Source organism: Ictidomys tridecemlineatus, chromosome 4 (genome assembly GCF_052094955.1).
Source record: "Ictidomys tridecemlineatus isolate mIctTri1 chromosome 4, mIctTri1.hap1, whole genome shotgun sequence".
Taxonomy (NCBI): domain Eukaryota; kingdom Metazoa; phylum Chordata; class Mammalia; order Rodentia; family Sciuridae; genus Ictidomys; species Ictidomys tridecemlineatus.
Genome location: NC_135480.1, coordinates 141,986,652 through 142,009,038, shown reverse-complemented (window position 1 = coordinate 142,009,038; position 22,387 = coordinate 141,986,652). Strand labels below are relative to the sequence as shown.

General features: G+C 33.1%; 1 protein-coding gene across 5 annotated transcripts in view; it reads right to left on the bottom strand.

Annotated features, from left to right (window-relative positions):
* Positions 1-214: 214 nt before the first annotated feature.
* Positions 215-22,387, bottom strand: part of Ptar1 (protein prenyltransferase alpha subunit repeat containing 1) — a 55,050-nt gene continuing 32,877 nt past the window's right edge. For 2 of the 5 annotated variants that reach the window (XM_078047544.1, XM_021725621.3), the window contains 3 exons: positions 19,805-20,018; positions 11,415-11,719; positions 215-9,460 (listed from right to left, as the gene is read on the bottom strand). In XM_078047544.1, coding sequence (XP_077903670.1) covers positions 9,118-9,460; positions 11,415-11,719; positions 19,805-20,018 — 862 coding nt within the window. In that variant the 3' untranslated portion in view covers positions 215-9,117. The remainder of the gene's footprint in view (positions 9,461-11,414; positions 11,720-19,804; positions 20,019-22,387) is intronic. The other 3 variants (XM_078047545.1, XM_078047546.1, XM_078047547.1) reach the window with 3 other exon arrangements.

The following is a 22,387-nucleotide window of genomic DNA, read 5'->3' as shown; positions in this document are numbered from 1 at the left end:
AATTTCTAATGTTTCTTTTATGTTCTAGACATGGTAACATTTAAATTTCTTTCTACAAATATAGGTAATCAAATCACTGGTTTCACTTAAGATAACAGTTCATACCACTCCTTCTTAACCAACATCAAAGCAATTTAACTAGGCAGTATGGTGGGCTAAATCAAAGTGTAAAGCATCAACCACCAGAAGTAAAAATAAAATCACATCTAACACATTTTAGGAGATGAAAAATTTACTTAGAAATTGCAGATATTTAGCAAAGATAAGACAAACACTATTTTCCATATTCTACAGAAATACAATAATTTGTAGCTGCTTGGTACATGTTAAAAATAAATCTAATGGAAAAAAGAATGGTTCATTCTACTTCTCTGCCATTTATCATAAATAAGTGTACCAGTAAGATACTGGAAGACCACTGCATAGAAAGAATCCTAGGGCTGTTTGTTAATATACATCACTATACATTAAGAATAATACAAAACCAAAATAGGTGCAAATACACAATTAACATGCAATTTAAGGTATTATTTTGAAGAAACAAGACAGAATTTAGTGACTACAACTGAAAAAATGTGTTGTTATAATCAGTACATCATTGCATCTTACATGGCATAGAATTTCTTTCTCCTTCAATAACACCTGGCAAATTGGAATCGACTAATCATATTTTGAGAGCAAATTTTAAATGAAGATGAAGGAAAACAAGTGGACAATTCTAGTAGACATTTTTCTAAATTATTTTGAAGTACCATAATTTTATGTCTGCCTCATCATCTCTGAATTTAAAATAGTCACACTTTGTACCATGTACATATGAATTGTCCAATAAAATACCCTTTAGCCACACATGACTTGAGAACTTGAAACATGGTTAGTCAGAATTGAGATGTAGTGACTGTAAATTACACACTGAGTTTTGAAGACTTAATATAGAAAAAAAGGTAAGATATTTCATTAATAATTTTTACAGTGATTATACGTTGAAATGGTAATTTTTTAAATAGCTGGGTTAAATAAAATATATTATTAAAGTTTATTTCACCTCTTTCAACTGACTACAAGGAAATTAAAAATTACTTTGTGGCTCATATCTCTTTCCTTTTTTTAAAAAAAAAGTCTATCTATTTATTTTTTTTTTTAGTTATAGTTGGACACAATACCTTTATTTTATTCATTTATTTTTATGTGGTGTTGAGGATCAACGCAGCACCTAGCATGTGGTAGGTTAGCGCTTTACTGCTGAGCCACAACCCCAGCCACATATTATATTTCTATTGAAGAGTTCAAGTATATATAATCTATGATCATTATACTAGCCTTAAGTACTCTGTGGTACTAATTCCCCAAACAGTGAAAGCACACCCTGCACATACCTTACTGCAAATCTTATCCTTATCCCTCTGTAAGGTATACATTTTAAGTGTAAAAAGAATTCACAAAATATTTAAGCCTTAAACAAAAGTCAATTAGTATATGGTAGGAGCAAAAGAAACTTCCATACAGACTGCTCTATGGGGGAAAATGGATTAAGAAACACAGCAGTGCAATCAGTGAAGACAATTAGTATCTTCAGTAAAGTTAGCCAAACTAATCTTTAATGCCCAGGATCTGACTCTGTACCACAGAGCATATATGTAACTTGTCCATTTGAACATAAATTACAAGAAAAAAACAATATTGACGTCAATTTATGGAAATATTCTTCTTGGGAAATCTACAAGCATTGTAATATTAACATGCACGATGTATTCTAATAGCAGAATATAGTATCTAAAATCTTTCCCTTAAATTACAGTCTCTCAGTGTTAAACCAGGCAAGTGACTAGTGTATAAGGAACTTGGGTTAAAAAAGAAATTAGAAGCTATTAAAAAAAAAATACTACTTTAAATTTTTTTCCTTCCTTTCCTATTGTAGTAGAGTGTATAAATATTTGGCATACTTATAATACCTCATATTTTTTCCAGCTTAAAAACATTAAGTTAATCTAGTATACATTCCATTTTTCTCCTAGAACAAGATAAACCCAAAATACAATACTGACACGGTCACTTCAGTCAGAAGCCAGCATCATAGTCATGCATCAAGAATCTCACCAAACATCAATGGCTAACTACACTTGTACTATACATTTGTTTCCTCATAGCTCACATAGGAATGTTTGTTTCAAAATTTTTAATTTTTTTTTTTTTTAACATCAGGTGAACTCTGACAAAAATGCTCTGGAAGCCACAATAAACATAGTGAAACTACTATATTATTCATAAAAATTTCCTCCTCATGTCAAAGATGTTTAAGTAGGAGTTATTTAGCATAAATTTGTATTTTACCATTACCACTTTTAAGATATTGAAATGAAACTAAAATTTAAGGAGAAACAAAACTAACCCAGATAGAACTATATATACCAATATATAAAATGATTACAGAAGACTACAGTAGTTCTCCTTAGAGTCCAGCTACCTATTTTTTTAATCAATTAATGTGCCTCAGATATTATCTAATCTTTTTACATCTCCTATCTTCAGACCATGTTCTATATAAACAATATTTTTATTACAAATCACTAACTCTAGCCTAAATAAGCTTAATAATTAATGTGAAATGATATAATTTTTCAGTTTCACACATATATTATTTTAAATATATACTTCTCAAGGAAAAGATAATGCTGGTTTCTTTGCTGGAAGCTCATTGTTAATATGACAGACAATCTACTAGGTGTTTATTGAGCACTTACTTTGATTGCACTCAGTCTAGGCCCATTCTTTAATTAATAGTATAAAATACCTCCTTCAAAAGCATGACATTTGATGAGGGAGGACAACATATGAACATTTCTGGTAGAATGCTGCTTGAGTCAATATTTAGTTACATACAATGGTACATCCCTATGACCCAAAACAGAATGAAAAATCTCAATGCATTACCACCTTATAAAGATAAATAAATAATTTACTGTGTGCTGCATAGTACTTTGAGGAAACTGATTACCAGACATGAAATTAAGGCCGATTTCCCTAAAAGTATGAGAGGAAAAAACAGAATGTCTTAATTTGTAGACCATCAAAGACTTAACATAAACAGTTCACCCAAACAAATATCTGGTTAATTAGGGCAAATGGGCACTTGTTTTGTTAGATTTCCAGCTTTGCTGGAGGGAGTTGGTCTAATTTTAAAAAGTGCCTGAAATAGTAGCATTTAAGCAAATACAAAAATAACAATTCTTTGGATAAAATTCTTTGTAAAAGCCACCATATAAATTCAAGCTGCAAATCCTTCATATACATGTACATCTGTATGCACACCTAGATAATCTCAAAAGTATCTAAACCTCACTTGCAGTGGTGTACAACTGTTATATTTATCTTGTATATTTGAATATGATTATGTATTCACGAAAACTGGTGTATTTTACCAAAAGCTAACAATGTGGACAATAAGACTGCTATGAGCTAGTTTTACCGATCGAGCCTTTACCAATTATTGAATTCCCTTATTGAATTCCCATAACATTTTAGGTATTATGCAATGTATTGAACATGCATAGGTTCTGCACATAAAACATTCTCAGGGAAACAGATGTCTAAGAGAGCAAAGTAGTCATGGTTTTGAAAGCCAACAGTAATCATTTTCCTCAACAGAATTTCTAAAAATTGAGAATGATGTCAGTTAATGCAAAATAGTCTCCCCCACCTCCTCAAACATGAAAATATAATTCAGAAATCATTTCTACAGAAGACATATATAAAAGAATGTTCATAACACAGCCACAAGAACTAAAGCAGAGAGATGACTTGAGGCAGTCACAGAGCATCTACTAGCCTTTGCATTGGTAGTGATTTATAAAAAATACTATATATACTAAACCTTTAAGAGCTAGTAATATATTTATCCTTTTTTATTTGCCACTGAATAAAAAAAGTATATCCTAAATTGAACTAAATCTTCTATGCCCTGAGGATCAACAATAGACTAATATAAGAAAAATCAGAGTTAGCTTTATCGATATTATTATCCAGAAAGTCCAAACTACATATAGCTAATATTCTTGGAAGCATGTTTTACCAGCAGACTAAGCTGGTTTGGTGTTTTTTGTTGTTGTTTTTCAGCAGAGAGTTTGGTTTTACAGTGTTAACATAGCCTGGTAAGAGTAGAGAAGTCTTAAGTTGGGAGCCTGAGATTTCCTTCTGATCCCAGATCCACAATGGATACACTGGTTTTCTGACTCTACTCTGAACATAGCATACTGCTGCCTATAGAATATATTATTGAAAAATTCTCTATAAAGCACTTTAAAAGCTTAATTATATATTTTTCTGAAATTATGAGGAATTATTTGCTATCATGAAATGTGAAATTCCTACTCCCAAAAACAAATACATAAATGACACATTTTAGATTTCATCTTAGAATTTACTTCCTTTCTTCTTATATGGAAAAAAAAAAAAAGTCCTACTTTTCCCCCTTTCAACTATCCTACATTAAGCCTGAATGTGGATGGGAAAGAAGGTCCTTAGAGTAAGGCAGAGGATTCATTTAGGACAATCATCTGGCATTTATTTTAGGGAGAGGTTCCAGCTTCCCTTTGGACTCAGTCTGCACAGGTTTCAGGCTGTCTCAAAATTGTGCACACACAAACCTCTGAATGCAATGCATGTAATCTTCAAAATGTTAGTTACTTTGCAGAAAGAACTAATTCTTTATAGGGTGCTTAAAAATGAGAAAGTGCTTGCCTTGCATGCACAAGGCCCTGGGTTCAATCCCTAACACCACAAAATGAAAAAAAAAAAATCGAATACGGATTTAGGGGGAAAAAGATAACTAATGAAATAGAAATAAAGGACTCTACTCTCTTGTATCAGTATCTCATCAAAGGATAAGATAGGACCAGGTCTAACAAAGGGAATAAATAAAATCATGAGTCATATTCAGCTGTTTTATATCCCTGTTTTCTATCTAAATATTAAGAGTTTAAAGTAACATGATCCTGCTCCGACCCCAAGTTACAAAGGCACTCAAATTAACACAGTATGTACAGTTGTTTTTAAAAAGACACTGTGTGACAGAAAGTAGAATTCTTAGAGTTGATTTTTCTGGCTCTCTGCCTTTATGATACTGAATTTGCCTAAACTTTCCAGTGCCTCAACACACATCTCAAATAAATAGGAGATCATTACAGAGCACGGGGAGGCAGCAGCACATAGAATGCTAGAGTTTGCAGGTCTGTTTGAGGAATTCATTCAAAAGACAAAAGATTAAGTTGTTATAATGGTGTTCAAAATTTTAGCATACTTTAAATATCTTAGTTTTAAAATATAATTTTCTAGTAAAAAAATAACAGTAAACTTAAAACAGCTTTTTACACTGCCCCTCCAATCATATGCTACTTTCTTGTGCAACTAGATCTTCAGCATCTTCTATAATTCAGGGGTTCTAAGGTAGAGATTGTTGTATAGCAAGTGGTAGTTCTACTCCTAAATTGCATTTAGCCCATGTCATAGACCATGTGATGCTATATGAGAGAAAATTATAATTATGTTTGCAGCAATATTACAAGTTCTTTTTACACATATATCATTCACCAAGTACAAACTGGTATGAACTGAACATATCAAAACCACACAAATATATATGCTTTCTTATAGATTGCTGCATAAAAATGCAAAAACTTTTGTTTCCACATGTCACCAAACTTCTTATTTGAATATCTAAGTGTTTTTTGTGACAACCTGTATACGTTTAATCCTAGTAATTATTAATAAAGTGGAGTATGATCCCTAGCCTAGCAGTGCTTAAAAAAAAAAAGAAAGAAATTAATGAAGCTCTCAATTTAAATTAGAACTGTACTAGAAGAATTAAGAAGTGTGATTGAAAGTCTGGGCCTGGAGTTTCTAAAGAAATAATAGTAGATATTAATATTTATCAGATACTTAAGCTTAAAAAACAACTCTTCAGGTTTAGGAAATAACTAAAAGATTCACAGTTCAAATTAATGGGGAAAAAAAGAGAAGCATAAAATAACTATTCATGAAGATACAATAAACAAGACATTGAAATCAAAGAATTTCTTCAGCTGTTCTCAAATGGTTCAAGCTTTGTATATGTGTCCTTAAATAAGTAAACAGAAAGTAGTATCCTTAATGCAAGTGGGTTTCTATAAATGTTTAATGTAGATTAAGGTATAGCTCATTGATAATTCTAGAGCTGCATTTCTTGGCCTGAATTTAATGAGTTTAAACAAAGTAATGAAGAAAATAAATTTAAATTAACTTTTTCTATATGCAATAGCTCTCCCTAAGTATTATTCACAAACAATTTCTCAATCATCACTCTATCCATCACTCATGACCAATCTTTTCCCTTCTTCAGTTAATCATTCATTTAATAAGTAGTCAGTGAGCCCTCACAATGAGCAAGGCACACACAGTAGAGTCTGGAAATACTATATTATCGAAATAAGTCTACATTAAAAAGGCAGGGTGAAGAGTATTATGAAGGTGTTAGTTACCTACTGCTTTTTGCTTGTCAGTAGTATTCTTGATCCACAGGATGATGAACTATTGCTCTTTCAGTGAAAATGTGATGAAACACGTCAAATTTAAACTATCTTTCCCTTTTAAACAATGACATATTTGAAGAAAAATAAAGCTAACAAGCCCCTGAAAACAGACCTACTTTTTCTACTGCATGAGCTCATTTAGGAAAAGACATATTATGCTAGTCAGTTTAAATGTTAATCACTTAGGGGGGGGGCAAAACAAAAATAATCATATAGGGCAATTCTAAGTTTTCCTGTGAGTGAACACTTGAAAAATGCAAATTTAAAATAAAGTAGCATACAAAAGTCACATACTGACAGTATCCTTTGGATGTTTGTATTCTCATTCTCTATTTAAAACTTTATTAAGAAAAGAAGACCAAGGTATATTAAAACACTACATGGCTTCAGAAAGTGGTGGGTTTGAGCAGTTAACAACAAAGATGACCAAGATATTGGGTGTAAGGTATAAAAAGGCATGGTGCACTATAAAAGTTTAACTAATGTTCTCAGGATATTATCTATACTCATGTCCTGATGTGTATTCACATCAAAGTAGTTGCACTCACATCAAAGAAGCCCTATTACTTAGGATACTAAAAATTATGCTTGAGAAAACAGTGATACTGAGTAGTCCAGAATTTGGCAACATGTATTACTGGAATGTGCTGAACCTCCCATGTCATCTCTGTGCAGTTTCTACTCAACCCCTGCAGGAGTTGAAAATCATAAATCTAATGGGTTTTATCCTCAGAAATCTACATAGACCTTGAGGTATCTAATTCAAAATAAGCTCTGTACACAAAGGGCCATGGAATTAAGTTCATTATGGCAATTATTTTCTCTCCTAAAAATTATATAAAGTATAAAAATGGTAATTTTTGCCCCAAGAGATAAGAGCAACATCTGTCTACTGGGGCCAGGCTAGATAATTTTCCTGGCGTTTTTACAAGTATATCATTCCATTTGACAGTTCACTGCTCAACAAAACCATGATGCCCAAATAAAGGACCTATTCCATTTCCCTTAAAATAGTACTTCTAACTCAAGTCCTGGCTATTCACAAGATTGAGACAGGAAAGGTTTGCCTTTCCCTACATCTTTCTCCCCACCTTACAGATTACTAAGCAAGTAAAAAGGAGAAGAGGCAAAACATGGTGGTCATACTTATTTCTATAACTATTACTCACATTTGTATACACGTAGGACAAGAAACAGCTTCATCATTACAGAAACTTTTAGGGGGCAGTTCTATTCATATTTTTTTTGTGTGTGTATGTGTGTGTGTGTATTTAGATGGGAATGAAATTCACTGAAACAGAGAACATAAAATCTTCAGTAGGCATTCCTGAAATAAGACAAATGAGGAAAATTATACACAAGTCAAAGTGACAAAAAAATATGGAATGGAGTGGTGAAATAAAGAAAACAGTATACAGAAAAAAGAAATAGAGACCATTTACAAAGGAGAAAATATAATAAGTAGATATTAGCTGACTCTTTCCCTAGTCCCACTTCATCAACCTGAAAAACTCAGCCCTTGTTATTGAAAATTAAGATACAGCATTAATGTAGATACTTTGGTACCTCGTCCCTGATAAAATCCTGTATCAAAGTGTTCTGTTTTGTTTTTAAATAAAAACTGAAGGATTAATCTCCTGAACTATTCTTTCCTCCTGGCTTTAGCCAGTAAACTTTTCATAATCCACAAAATTTTGTAGTTTATCCAGTATAATCTCAATAACTTAATTTTTTAAAAAGGAGTTTATATGAATACATTTGTATGTATATTTCTTCCATTTTTCATGAATGATTTTGGAAAAAAAAGTAGTAATAACTAAAAATGGCATTCTGGGTTTTTTAAAAATTTATTTTATCAGGGCTGATATGACTGTTTTGGCATATGCCAAATATGAGGTAAAAAACAACCTATCAAAGCTGGTAATAAAAATAATTTTCCAGTACTACACTTACATAAACTCTTAAATTAGATTCTGTTTTTAAATAATCATTTAAAAATGGATTACATTGGAAGCATTTTTTTAATATAAATTTCAATACTTCTGACTTTGGTTACATTAGTCTATACTTTTGAGTAGAACATGCTAGAAAAAGAACTGATTTATATTTTCACATATCCAAACATCTAGCCATTTGATTCTGAAAATAAATTAAGTTCTTCTGCATCTGTATTAATGTTTCTAAGCTGAACTACAACAAAAATTTTTGATTTAAAAAATTTGCCTATATAGCAATCAAAATGAGGTGGGTGGATGTATATGTGACCCAATTATAAGAACTGAGTGAAAACCTCATGTATAGAAATATAAAGGATGAGGAGTTAAAAAGAAAAAATTTAAGACTCATTTTTTAGTAAGGAGCTATACAATTACTGTATCCCCAAAGGAATGCCAGTTCTTAATAAAATAAATAAAATGTAAGGTTTCCTATGGACTTTTAACCTAAAGATGAGGAACATATTAGCCAATAATAGCAAATAATTCATGCAACTATGTCAATAAGAAAGGAAAGCAATATTGCACTAAAAGGGGAACCTTACAGGATTAATCCACTTTCATTGACTCAGAGTGACCAGCCATTTCCTGTATGCTTTGGCATACCTGGCTTGCTCTATGTTCCGGCAAGTGGACAATACTTGATCAATGAACCTGTGCTCCATTTCTAGGCCCAAAGAATCTGGAGCTGGGGTCCGCTTCAGGCGTTTGGTTTCTTGGGAATAGCCTTGCTTGCTTGAGTCATTCAATCCATCTACTTCCATTGCCTGAGACAGCCGAGGATCTGCTGGGATGAGGTGCAAATCACTCAAAGTCTCTCCAGGACTGTCTACAGGTGACAGCTGGGTCATGCTGTGAGGAAACCTACCATTTAAGTGATGTTGAAGGTAGAAAACATGCCGCCTATGATGGGGGAGGGGGAGGAAGAGAATAAAGAAAATCTCATGGCAAAGTTAAGCTTTTCAGGGGAAAAAAATTGTGATCATATCAACATATACACAGTGCTGAGTTTGTGGCCCACTTCATAACCCAAAGATAAACAGAGGAATTAGGAATTAGGAAAAACAGTTGACATGAAGTCTGGGTATTTGGACAAATACTTCAGATTACTTGTTTGTTTTGTGAAAAAGAACACTATTAAAAGTTTTTCAATAAGCATTTACTGAATGATAACAACTTGAAGTTATTACTTTAACATGAAAATAGAAATAGGTCTTAGTTCAATCAATATCTGTTTTATATAATATCAATATTATATATAACAAAATAAAAAACTAATCTCGTTGATATCTTGGAAGACAAGAGATTCTAGAAATGGGAATTAAAGGGTTCATCCAGAGGCTTAGTCCATAGCCTTTATCCAATCCTTTTAATTAAAAGAACACATCTGTTGCAGTTGGTCTTATGATCTAGAAATCAATCACTATCTTATAAATCCATCACTAGTCTTAAACATCCATATGTAGTGGATCTGTGCTGAACTCTAAGAAAAACACTTTAAAAGATACAGTTTCTATTCTTCCTCTAAGAAGAGCAGTTCTCCTGTCCTTAAAAAATCACCTGGAACTATTTGTCAAAATGAAATCCCTGTTGCTAATCTCCAAACACTGATTTGGGTTAAGGGGAACATTTCTGGTAGACAATACGATAAACTACATGGCTTCTAAGTTGTTATATCTCAACAAATTAGTGAGAACTAGGAAAGGGAAGGGAAAGGGGAAGGGGAAGGGGAAGGGGAAAGGGAAGGACAGGGCAGGGTAGGGAAGGAAAGAAAAAAGGCGCTGGGGAAGTGGCTCAGAGGCAAGGGGCTCATTTCCTAGTACCAAACACATAAGTAAAAGATAATTCTCTATTCATGAATGTGCCAAAAAGGAGAGATTGTTTTCTGAGTAGGTTGAGCATAGACTAGCAGGTGTCCATCTCCTCAAATAGCCTAAAACTTGACTGGACAAGAGTATGGGCAGATCTCAGTAATTTTATTAATATGCAAACTTTTAAAACACCTACCTCCTGACTAACACAAGTAAGTCTTATATTCTGTTTCACACCTTTCTACTAGTCTTTCTCTGTATCCCAAGAGAAATTCTTTAAATTTTTTAAAATTTAAATAAACAAAAAGCATCAAGATATTTACACTTCATTAATTTGTATATCATTAGGGTAAAATAATAATAAAACTTACTTTTTTCCCTCAGGCTTTAATCAATAGTTTCAACTCTGACTATGCATTAAAATTGATTAAACCCTGTGGTCTTTTTTTTTTTAAAAAAAAAAAAAAAAACCACAACAAAACAAGCCTTGAGCTTGTGATCCTCATACCTCAGCCTCCTGATTCACTGTGATTACAGGCATGCACCATCAAGCCCAGCTGAAAATTATTTTTTCCTCTTAAAATTAAGACACCCTTATTCTACGTTTTCAAGAGAAGGTAGATTGGGACTTGAGATTGTTTTGATATTGAAGATTTTTGTTCTATTTTGTATTTGTTTAGGCATATTAATGGCAAAAGAAATAACAAAAATCCATCTCAGATATGCTAAATATCACGGTCTCCAAAGAGGGAGTCCACAAACTTTTGTCTTGTTTTCCTTTTATTTAGGAAGTAACACAGATTATTCTGTTGCAAAGTAAAGGCTGACTACTACTGTCCTAAGCCATAGGCAAAAAACTGCACCAGAAACTTCATGTTAATAATTATGATATGGTAACTTAAACCCTTTCTTACTCACATAGGGAAAGCTCCAAAATCAGATGCCTATGAATACCTAAACAGGCAGAAGTCAGATTTAACACCTTCTGCAGCTCTCATCAAGACATGCCAATTTCATGTAGGAAATGGGTTTTTCTCTTCTCTTACCTATGACACCAAAGGGTTTCATGTCCTGGGTAGGAATCAATAAGATCTGTGCTGAATTCCACTTCTTCTTCTAGGAGATGGGGAAGATTTATCCTTGGTTCCTCTGTTGAAGCAGCTGCTTCTTCATCTTTTGGAAGAACTAGGGCTGGTTCATTTCTCAAAGTGTTTTTCTCCAATACAGAACTGTCTGTCACAGTTTGACTCATCAAAGATTTTAACAAAAACTGGCGGTAGTGAAATCCACTGTGGTCTGAAACATGCATGGATGCCCAATGTTTAGTAGAAGATAGTTCATCAAGAAGAATCTTGAAGAAAGAAAAAAGAAAAGTGAGAAGAGGAATTTTCTAAAGATTTTTCTTCTCTATTAGCACCTCTAATTTCTCTTTGATTTTTTTTTTAAACAATACCATTCTCACCAATATTTTGTACACCTTGTCTAGCATAGTGCTGTCGTTTAGATGTTTAATGCCTGCTGGTTTCTCTCTTCCCTTATAAAGTTACAGGAATTTGTTTTAAAACCACAAAACCAAAAGACCTGTCTTTCTTTCCCTTGACCTTGACTATTCATTCACATTCTGATGGGCACATGGAGAGAAAAGCCAAATTTTAAAATAATGTCAAACATTAAGACAGTCACTTACAAGTAATGTTAATATAGAAGGAAAATATAAATGCAGGTTAATTTGATTAAACTTTATTTTATTTAATATGCATTTATCTAACATGAAAATATACTATATCTGTTCAATTATAGATTAAAAATAATTATCTGTTTTTCTATTATCTATAAGTGTCATGAAGGCAAACAGTATACCTGTTTTGTTCACTACTTAATTCTAAGAGCTTAGTACAAAACCATGATGCATGAATATAGGATTTTGTAAGGGCTCATGACTATTTTTGTTTCCAACTCACCATCAATGATAAATGAGGTTTTAAAGTGAATTAATAAATAAAATCCAGCAGCAAAATGTTCAAATCTTTGTATAACCAACCTTGTAAATTAAAGAATGACAGAAACCAAAGCAGCATTTGTGGGGCAGGGCGGGGTGGGGACAAGAAAGAAAAGGAAAGTAAGTTTTGGCATTGTCTTGAACAGGTAGTCTAAGAATTTTGAGCAATGAACAGAATTATCAAGGGCCTACCACAATCCATCAGGGGATTTTCAGACCAGCTAAAGAACACCAGATTACACTTGTCAACAGTAAATAATAGAAACAGCACGGTGCCAACGATGCCTTTATCTGTTTGTCATAGGTCCCCAGCAAATACCTTCTCCTGTATTATGATCTCTTCTCCACTCCTCACACATCCCTTTCTTCCCTACAAGAAATCTTTCCCTCTTCTGAACTTCCACGGTACTTTTATAATCCAGCATGCACATTAAAAAATTCTTTGCAAGTCTTCAGTCACACTAAATTCTGAAGGTGCTTTATTTGTTTTTAAACTCTGTAAGATGCTTATTCATTTCTAATTGATATGTCCATTACCTCATACCCACTGTCATCAGTAATGGATATATAAATATTTTATGAATGAATGAATGAACAATTTAATAAAAGAGATGACAAGTACAAAGGAGTAAGATTACTTCCAAGTAGGACATTCATGGTTTATCAATGATGTGTTTTAAATATTTTCTCTAAGCTCTAATGAGTTTATTAATCACCATCTAAATTTATTACAGAGGTGATAGCTGGCGAGCCTCTGAGAAACAAGATATTTTTTATTTTAAAAAGTAAGCAAAAATAGTACCAGTTGAACTTCTACCAGGAAAATTAATTTTAAGGTCATTACATTTTTTTGAAGAATCAGTCTATAGGACATTAGGCTAAAACACAGCAGCTTTTTACATTTTTAGCCTGGCATCTTAATATGGATTGAAAAGAGTACTCCACTTCATGAAAATCCTTTAGATCATTTCTTATAGAATATTTCTATGTTAAAAAATGAAATTGTTTGATTTTGAGGCAAAAATACCATATATAAAAGGTTTTCAAAAAGATTAATATTTAAAAAAAATTTTTTTAGTTGTCAATGGACCTTTATTAGTTTATTTATATGCAGTGCTAGGAATCAAACCCTGTGCCTCACACATACTAGAAAAGTGTTCTCCCACTGAGCTACAACCCCAGGCCAAGATTAATTTCTTAAAAACAAAACCAAAAACAAAACAACCTTACACTGTTTAAGAAAAAAAACAAAAAAACTACCATATTCTTTTCCTTAAGATATATAATGATGCAGTATTAATCCAAAGAACAAACTTTAATGAGAAGATTGGGTCATTTTCTTACCAGAAGAAATGGTATAAAGGCAATAACCAAAAATAAATGAACTACTTTTAAATGATCTTGAAGACATAATAAACATATGGATTAAATCTAAGATATTCACAATATGAATGCCTTTATATGATAAACCTTAAATGAACGTATTCTTTTCTAACTGCCACATTAAAAAATGAGTAAGTAAATAAAATAAAACTAAAGTAGGGCTATGAATTAGAGGAATAACAGTTTTAAAATGAAAGACTACAGGAAATACAAATGCCATCAATCTTGTAAATTTTTTAACCATGATTTTCATTCTAAATATAAAATAGATAATGATTATTATAGAAAATTTAAATAATAAAAATTATTTAAAAAAAAACAAAAAAATTACCTATTATCCTATGGGCCATAAATTACTACTCTTAAAACTTTGATATATAACCAATCTTTCAGGTTTTTTTCCCTATTCACACTTTTACAAAGAGGATTTTTTTTTTTTTAAGAGCTTAACGGTTATATATAGTAGTTGGGTTCATCCTAACAAACTCATACATGCATGGAAATCGACTGCAGTTCATTATCACTCAAAGAGTTTATTTATTTATTTATTTATAAGATTTATTTATTTATTCTAATTTGTTATACATGACAGCAGAATCATTTCAATTCATAGTACAAATACAGAGCACAGTTTTTCATGTCTCTGGTTGTTAACAAATCAGTCACACCATTCTCAAAGTTTATTTTTAACACAAACTCAGGATATTATTTTGTACTGAGTTTATTCCACTTCTCATGACATTAAATACTATTCTATAACAATTTTAACTCTTGCATAATGTTTACCCTAAAGATCAGCACAATTTAACTATTCCTTTATTTATTTCTACTCTTACATGAGTACCAATCTTATATATAAATCCATGTGCATATCTAATTATTTAGAATAAATTTCTGCAAGTATACTTGCTGGAACAGAGAACAACCGTGTAATAGTTATTATAATATATACTAATATATTATGTATTAATATTATATAGTATTAATATTAATAATACACTAATATATAATGTCAAAGTACCTTCTAAAAAGGCTATATAATTTATATTTCTATTGGAAGTACATTAATGCCTATAACCTAAATTTTTCATCAACTTTAATCTTCACTAACTTAGTAAAAAAAAAAAAAAGCTTCATTTTAGCTTACATTTCTTTAGTTATAATAAAGGCTAAATATTTTTGTATGCTTATTTTCCCTTTGATTCTTCTTTATGAAATACCTATTTTGCCTAATTCTCTTCATTTATGAGTTACCTAACTTTATATTTGTAATAGTCATGTTTTACAGTTTTCTGAGATATTTATATATTAATGAGATATTAAGTCTCAATTTGTCACTTTTTTTGGTCAATATCTTATTGCAATTAATTTTTTAATCCTTTTGCACCACCAGGTTTACTGAGATACAGCTGGCAAATAAAAACTGTTATGTATTTATGGTGTACAATATAGTGTTTTATGTATGTACTGTGAAATGACTACCATGATCAAGCTAATTAACTTATCTATCACCCCACATATTTGTCACGGTTAGAACACTAAAGACCTATTATTAGCAAATTTTAAATATATTATCTCCAAAACTTATTTATCCTAACTGAAACTTAGTACCTTTGACCAGCAACTCCCTATTCTTTTCCCCTTCCCAACTCCTACAACTATCACTCTATTTTTTTGTTTCTATGAGTTCAACTTTTTAAAATTCCACATACAAGTGATATCATGAAGTATTTGCCTCGTTCACTTGCACATAGCTTATGTAGTATGAGGTAAAAACCCAATTATTTTCCACAAAGTAAGTTTTTATCAACAAACTGGATAAAAACTCTTTAATTATGAGAAATGTCATAGTGTTCATCGATGAAATCTGTACATAGTATGCAATGGGATTTGTTTCAGGGCTTGGTATTCTTTCCATTACTGAGTTTCTGAAACAGTACCATAGTTTTAATTATTTAAACATTTAAACATCTGGTGGTATAGTGTTCTTCTTTTATTCAACAATTTATTTCTTAAGATTTATTCTTTCAAATGAACTCTGAAGTCAATTTTTTAAGTTAAAAAATAAATCAGTGGTTTTTAGTATACTTGGAGTTGTACAGCTGTCACTACTATCTAATGTAAACCATTTTCATCACATCCCCAAAAGCAAACCCCAAACCAGACCAAACCAAACCAAAAAATCCCATTCGTATTAGCAATGAGTCATTCCCCCAGTCTCTCCTTCCTAGTGTCTGACACTCGATAATCTGCTTTGCAGATTCTGATCACACAAATGGAATCATGTATTACATAGCTGCTTTCAATCAGCAAAACATTTCCAGGGTCATCCATATTATAGGGTGTGCCAGTATTTCATTCCTTTATTATGGCCAATGTTCCATTCAATGAACATACCACATTTTCTTTTTTTTTTCCTTTTCACAGATGATAACACATTTTGGGTTGCTACTACTCTTTAGCTACTATGAATAATGTGGCTGTAAATGTTTGGTATGAACACGTTTTCAATTCTCTTGGGTATACATCTATGCGTAGAACTTCAAGGTCCTCCATGGTAACTATTTTTCCCCTCAAGAATACAATACATGGGTTTTAACCTTACATTTTTGCATATGTAAAATTCCATGTTTAATGTGAGGAAATGCCACAGGAATTGTACCATTTTACATTCCTACTAGCAACAAAAAAGGCCTCTAATTTCTCCTTATCTTCATAAACATTAGTTATTATCTGTTTTTCTTTCAGCCATTTTAGTTGGTTTGAAACAGTATCTCACTCACTGTGGCTTTGATTTGCATTCCCCTGATGGTTAATGATGCTGAAGGCTTTTCATGTCCTTACTGACCATCTGTATATCTTTTTTTTTTTTTTTTTTGGTACCAGTCTTACTTAACTACTGAGTCACATCCCCAGCCCCCTTTTTATGTTTTACTTTGAGACAGGGTCACACTAAGTCCTTTAAGATAGGGCCTCACTAAGTTTCTGAGTTTGGTCTTGAACTTGCAGTTCTCCTGCCTCAGCCTCCCAAATTGCTGGGATTACAGGTATGTGTCACCATGGCCAGTTGTATATCTTTTCTGAAGAAACTACTCTATGTGTTTTTTCAGGTGACATACCACATCAGCATTAAAAAATCGGTTAGTAGTTCTGCTTGACAACAAGTTTCCCTCCTACTCTCCCCTCAAAAATAAGATTTAAAAACTTACTAAAATACATGTTCATTTAAACACAGACATCATAGAGAAATATAAAAAAAAACCTATTAGCCATTCTTTATTCTGTGATCTTTTTGACTAAAAAATTAATATATCCTTATTATAAAATTAAGAATAATATCCATGAATTATATATGTACATATAAATATCTGCAGAGCATTAACTATATACCAGGCAATGTTCCAAACACTTACAAGTGTTTATTATCTCATTCAATGCTTAATAGATTAAAATTATATGAAGTGCCCCACATATTTAGCTTATGACCTTAACCTACTGTGAATATCTATCTTTAAATAATTATCTAAGTACTGTGTTTAGGAGCAATGAAATATTCTAATCTGTGATAAACTGTAATGTACCTAGTCCCTCAATTTTGGAGAATTAGTCTTTCAAGCTTTTAACCATTATAAATGCTACTTTTATATATCAGACCTTCATATTTAATATAATGGCCAATGTTTATTGGGCTCTTAGTAAGAGCCACTTCATGTGAATCTGTCCATTCAATGTGCATCAGTGGATGAGACAGGAAAAGGAAGCCAAAAATTAAAAGAGAGGCTAACTTCCTCAAGGTTACAGAGCAAACTGGAGGTAGAGTCAGGATGCAAATTAGCCTGCATGAACACAGAATGTAACCTTTTATCATTACACAATACCACACCCCTATTATTTCTTTATGATGAATTCCTGGAAGCAGGACTGTTTAAGATAACAATTTTTACAATGTTTATTTTCATACTCTGTCATACAGGATACTAGCACTTTAAAAAGTCATTTTCAATTTTCTAATTTAAAAAATGCCAGTTTATTTTCATGTATTTTTAAGTTGCTCTAGATTACTAATACTTTTGATATTGCTTCCTCTAGTAGACAAAGCATAGCAGAACATGTTATGCTAGCTGGGTCCAATGGCTTGTAACAACAGAAAAGGGATTTTGAAAACTCAGCACTCTTTCCTGAAAACAATGAGAACAAAAGATGCTGCAGTGGTGGCAGTGACAGGAAGAACAGCAGGCTCCCACACCTCCCAAGGTAGGTCAAGGAAGGCTGACAACATGTGAGCCTATGAGTAAATCCAGGCAGCTCAGCCAGAGTCCACTAATAAGCTGTCATCTTTAACATATGATGGTCTCAAGTAACAAAAATTATACCTTGGTCCCTTATTCCTGATTTTATGAAATGCTACTTGAAAAAGTCTACAACATGGTGGGCGGGAGTGTTTCCAAAGACCTCTCAGCTCACCTGGAGTCTGCCTCCTTTGGACCCACAAACCTCCACTCTATCCTCCACTCCTACTCTCCCCATTATCAAACTGTGGAGTTGAGATAAACAGCTCTAAAGTACTTCATAACACTGACAACACATCAAATAACTTGTATGCATGCTTCCAGCCTCAGCTGTTTCCAAAGACCTGGACGAAGAGCCATTTCTCTGTTCTTACTTGTATCCTGAGATTCCCCCAGTCCCTTCAAGTACATGCTGCTTTGTAAGTGTTGATTTGCTTCCTGAACCAGTTTCAATTTTTTGATAGCAAGTTCTTGTCTTTACTATCACAACCAGTACACAGGAGAGTGGTTGGGAATGATGGGGGGGTTGGCACTTTTTCATGAATACATTACACTGAATTGATCAAGCAAACTGATAGCCAATTTTACCTAAATTTTTTATTCATGGGAGAGCAGATAAAAAACCTCTCTGAGATGCCCAGTACTTTCAACAAATTAATTCAGGCAATAATTCTCAAAATAACCCAGAGGCAGAGAGTAGACTCCTCATTTCAAAAGTAAAAACATTAAAGCCTCACTTTCCTATATATAGCTGGTAAGGGCAGAATTTGGACTCAGGCTGATGGGAGTCTAAGTTTTGATCTTTTTTCTACTCCAGCAGGTGGACTCCACTCCTGAAACTCATAGCCATATAAACTGAAAGGAAAAGGGATTCTCTTCCAAAATTGTTAGCTTAAAATCTCCTAAAAGTAAAAAATCTCTTATTTGTTCTGGAAGAATCTCTGGCTATGAAATAAAATAGGGAATGAGAACATGCAAAGGGAGATGTAGGAAGAAGGAGATAAGTACTCGAGATTCTTATGGCATTAAAATGCCATAAGAAAAAAAAAGTGGGGCCGGACTGAGATGCTGTAGTATATAAAAAGGAGCACAAGTGATACCTGGATTTCAGTAATGAATAATATATGGTACAACTGTGGCTAACTCTAAACTATTAAAATTCTTTGGAAACCTCCATCTCCTTATTTTAAAACTGAAATTAGGTTATGAGAGGTTCCAACCACATTGCATCCAAATAATTCTCTGAATCTGTGGATTTAACCTCATTCTGATTTTTAGGCCTGGAATAGAACCTAGGAAACTTCAGATAATTTACAGGCTCTGTCAAATGTGGGAACACCTGGGTGGTATCTTCTGTACCTCCTCTTCTTCCCCAACTTCCAGGAGAGGATATTGGGAAAAGATAGCCAGTTGATTCAGCACAGTGAGCATATAACTAGAGACTACCAAAAAATAGTTCCAAATTCTAAAAGGCTTAATAATCTTTTCTTGTTTCAGGACAAAGTGAGTGCTCAACCTTCCCTGAATGGTTTAGCCTCCTTTTGTCTACCAATGCACTAGCCTTACTGGTGCCCCAGAACCACACTAGTGGATAATGAAAACACTTCCATAATTACCAGGTGTTCTCTAGGGGTATCAGCAGTCATGATCTGTTCATGCTACTGAACCATTACTTACTCTGCTCCTTTAGCGCTTTAAATTCTTTTGAGGAAAATTTAAAGGGCAGGCTGATAGTCTGCCCACTGGGACTGAATAATAGCCCTACCTTGATATCTAGCTTGGCCAAGTGTTGTAACACCCAGATGCGATGAGACCAGGCATTATAATTGCTTGGATATCTCCCTGCTGCTTCACCACAGACTTCCATCTCTTCTTGTATTAGTCGCTGTGTCCTCTCTGAAGGGATTGTTTCCAAATTTCCTTTGGTCACAAAGGAAGGCAAGGAAGTTTCCTGAATTAGCTGTTGTAGCACCCATCGCCTGTTAAGGAAGCATTTGGAAAAAACGAGGAATAAACCAGAGAGGAAAAAAGACAGTATTCTTTGTTCAGTGTTCTCTGCATTTATTTATTAATGCAAAATAGTCCTATCTATAAGCCTAATTTTGAGAGAAGTAAGAAGGGCTTGCTGTTTTGAAGACAGTTAAATTTAGGAGCATGACTAAAACAGGACAAACAGGAAAGGAAATATTTTCTAAAGCTTTAAAATCTGTCAAAAAAAAGAATATCATCAGTTTTGAATGACAACTCCCAAACTCCATTTGGCCAAGAAATGTAAAAGGAACTAGTCTGTGTATTTATGTGTAGTGGTGATGGTTATGGAGTATTAATTAATGGCTGGTAAACATTAGTAGCAGAGTTATGGTTCACATCTTCAATTACATGTGCATGCCTCACCCCTATGTATATTTGTGTGCAAATGAGAAGCTGCACTTGGAAAGCTTTCATTATGCAAAATTTCTATATTGCAGCATAAAATCTAGAAAGAATACAATATAATTTAAACCATCAGAAGATGTTTTAAAATGTCTTTATCCATAGATTTTTCCCTTTGTCTATTTAAGATCTGTACTAGCATACATCTAAACCAAAAGCTGTAAAAAGCATTTCTAACTACTTAATGCTTTTGGTTGTACAAACATTTTCCTCTTATGAAAGCATTCTTTTAGACTAAAAATTTCTGACCCAGAGGTACAGAAAATTGAATAAGAAAACTCAATTCATCGAAAAAACTCAATTCATCGAAAAAATAGGTTTTGTTTAACAAAATTATTACTTCATTAAAAAACTAAAGACACCCAATAATTGATGAATGCATTTTTAATATTTTCCTTGCCCTGCCCCATCCCTTTTTAAGCCCCTACACAATGCCATGACTCTCTAAGGCCTATTCCAATTTCTAATAAATAAGAAAATACAACTGTGGTTTGAGAGGAGCTGCCTTGAAATGCTAGCCAAAGGAACAATTATACCTAAATTCCTTATACTGAAATAAATAAAAATGCCCACAATTAAAAATAAGTGGCTTAGTGAGAATAGACTACAGAGTAACTTCTCCATTATCACCAGGCAGCAAACCTTTTTCATTCAATTGTAGTCAAATAAAAGCAGTTATAAATAAGACAAATAAGCTTCTGGCTGGCCATGATTTTGAGGGTCCTTATTTCCATCTCACTACCTCAGGTCTTTAAAATTACTCTTTGCATTAGTGATTCTAGTAATTATAGCTCAGCCTATGTACCCTTTGTCTTAGCTGCCTTTAGCTTCCTTTATAAGTTAATTTGAATAACCATAACAATCACCACCAACTTCTTTACCAGGAATGCAACCTAACACATTCAAATGCAAGATGCTCACTGTAGTTGAATCTCTAAATGCAGTCTTCACATTACCACAGTTAGCAGTAGCTAATGTTTACTAAGTATTTAATACATGACAGGCACTTTGGTAGTGTTTACATGTGTAGTGTTCCCAAGTACATTGAACTATTAACCCTATGACATGAGTATAATAATTACTGTCATTTAGCAATGTGAAAACTGAGAATTGAAGAGGTTAAATCATTTCTTACACCCCTTCTTGGTCTATTCCCTAAAGACCTAAAAAGAGCATGCTACAGGGACACTGCTACATCGATGTTCATAGCAGCACAATTCACAATAGCAAGACTGTGGAACCAACCTAGATGCCCTTCAATAGACGAATGGATAAAAAATATGTGGCATTTATACACAATGGAATATTACTCTGCATTAAAAAATGACAAAATCATAGAATTTGGAGGGAAATGGATGGCATTAGAGCAGATTATGCTAAGTGAAGCCAGCCAATCCCTAAAAAACAAATGCCAGATGTCTTCTTTGATATAAGGAGAGTAACTAAGAACAGAGTAGGGACAAAGAGCATGAGAAGAAGATTAACATTAAACAGGGATGAGAGGTGGGAGGGAAAGGGAGAGAGAAGGGAAATTGCATGGAAATGGAAGGAGACCCTCAGGGTTATACAAAATTACCTGCAAGAGGAAGTGAGGGGAAAGGGAAAAATAATACAAGGGGGAGAAATGAATTATAGTAGAGGGGGTAGAGAGAGAAGAGGGGAGGGAAGGGGAGTGGGGATAGTAGAGGATAGGAAAGGCAGCAGAATACAACAGACACTAGTATGGCAATATGTAAATCAATGGAAGTGTAACTGATGTGATTCTGCAATCTGTATACGGGGTAAAAATGGGAGTTCATAACCCACTTGAATCAAAGTGTGAAATATGATATATCAAGAACTATGTAATGTTTTGAACAACCAACAATAAAAAAAAAATTTTTAAAAATCATTTCTTACAAGCACTTGGGTAGCC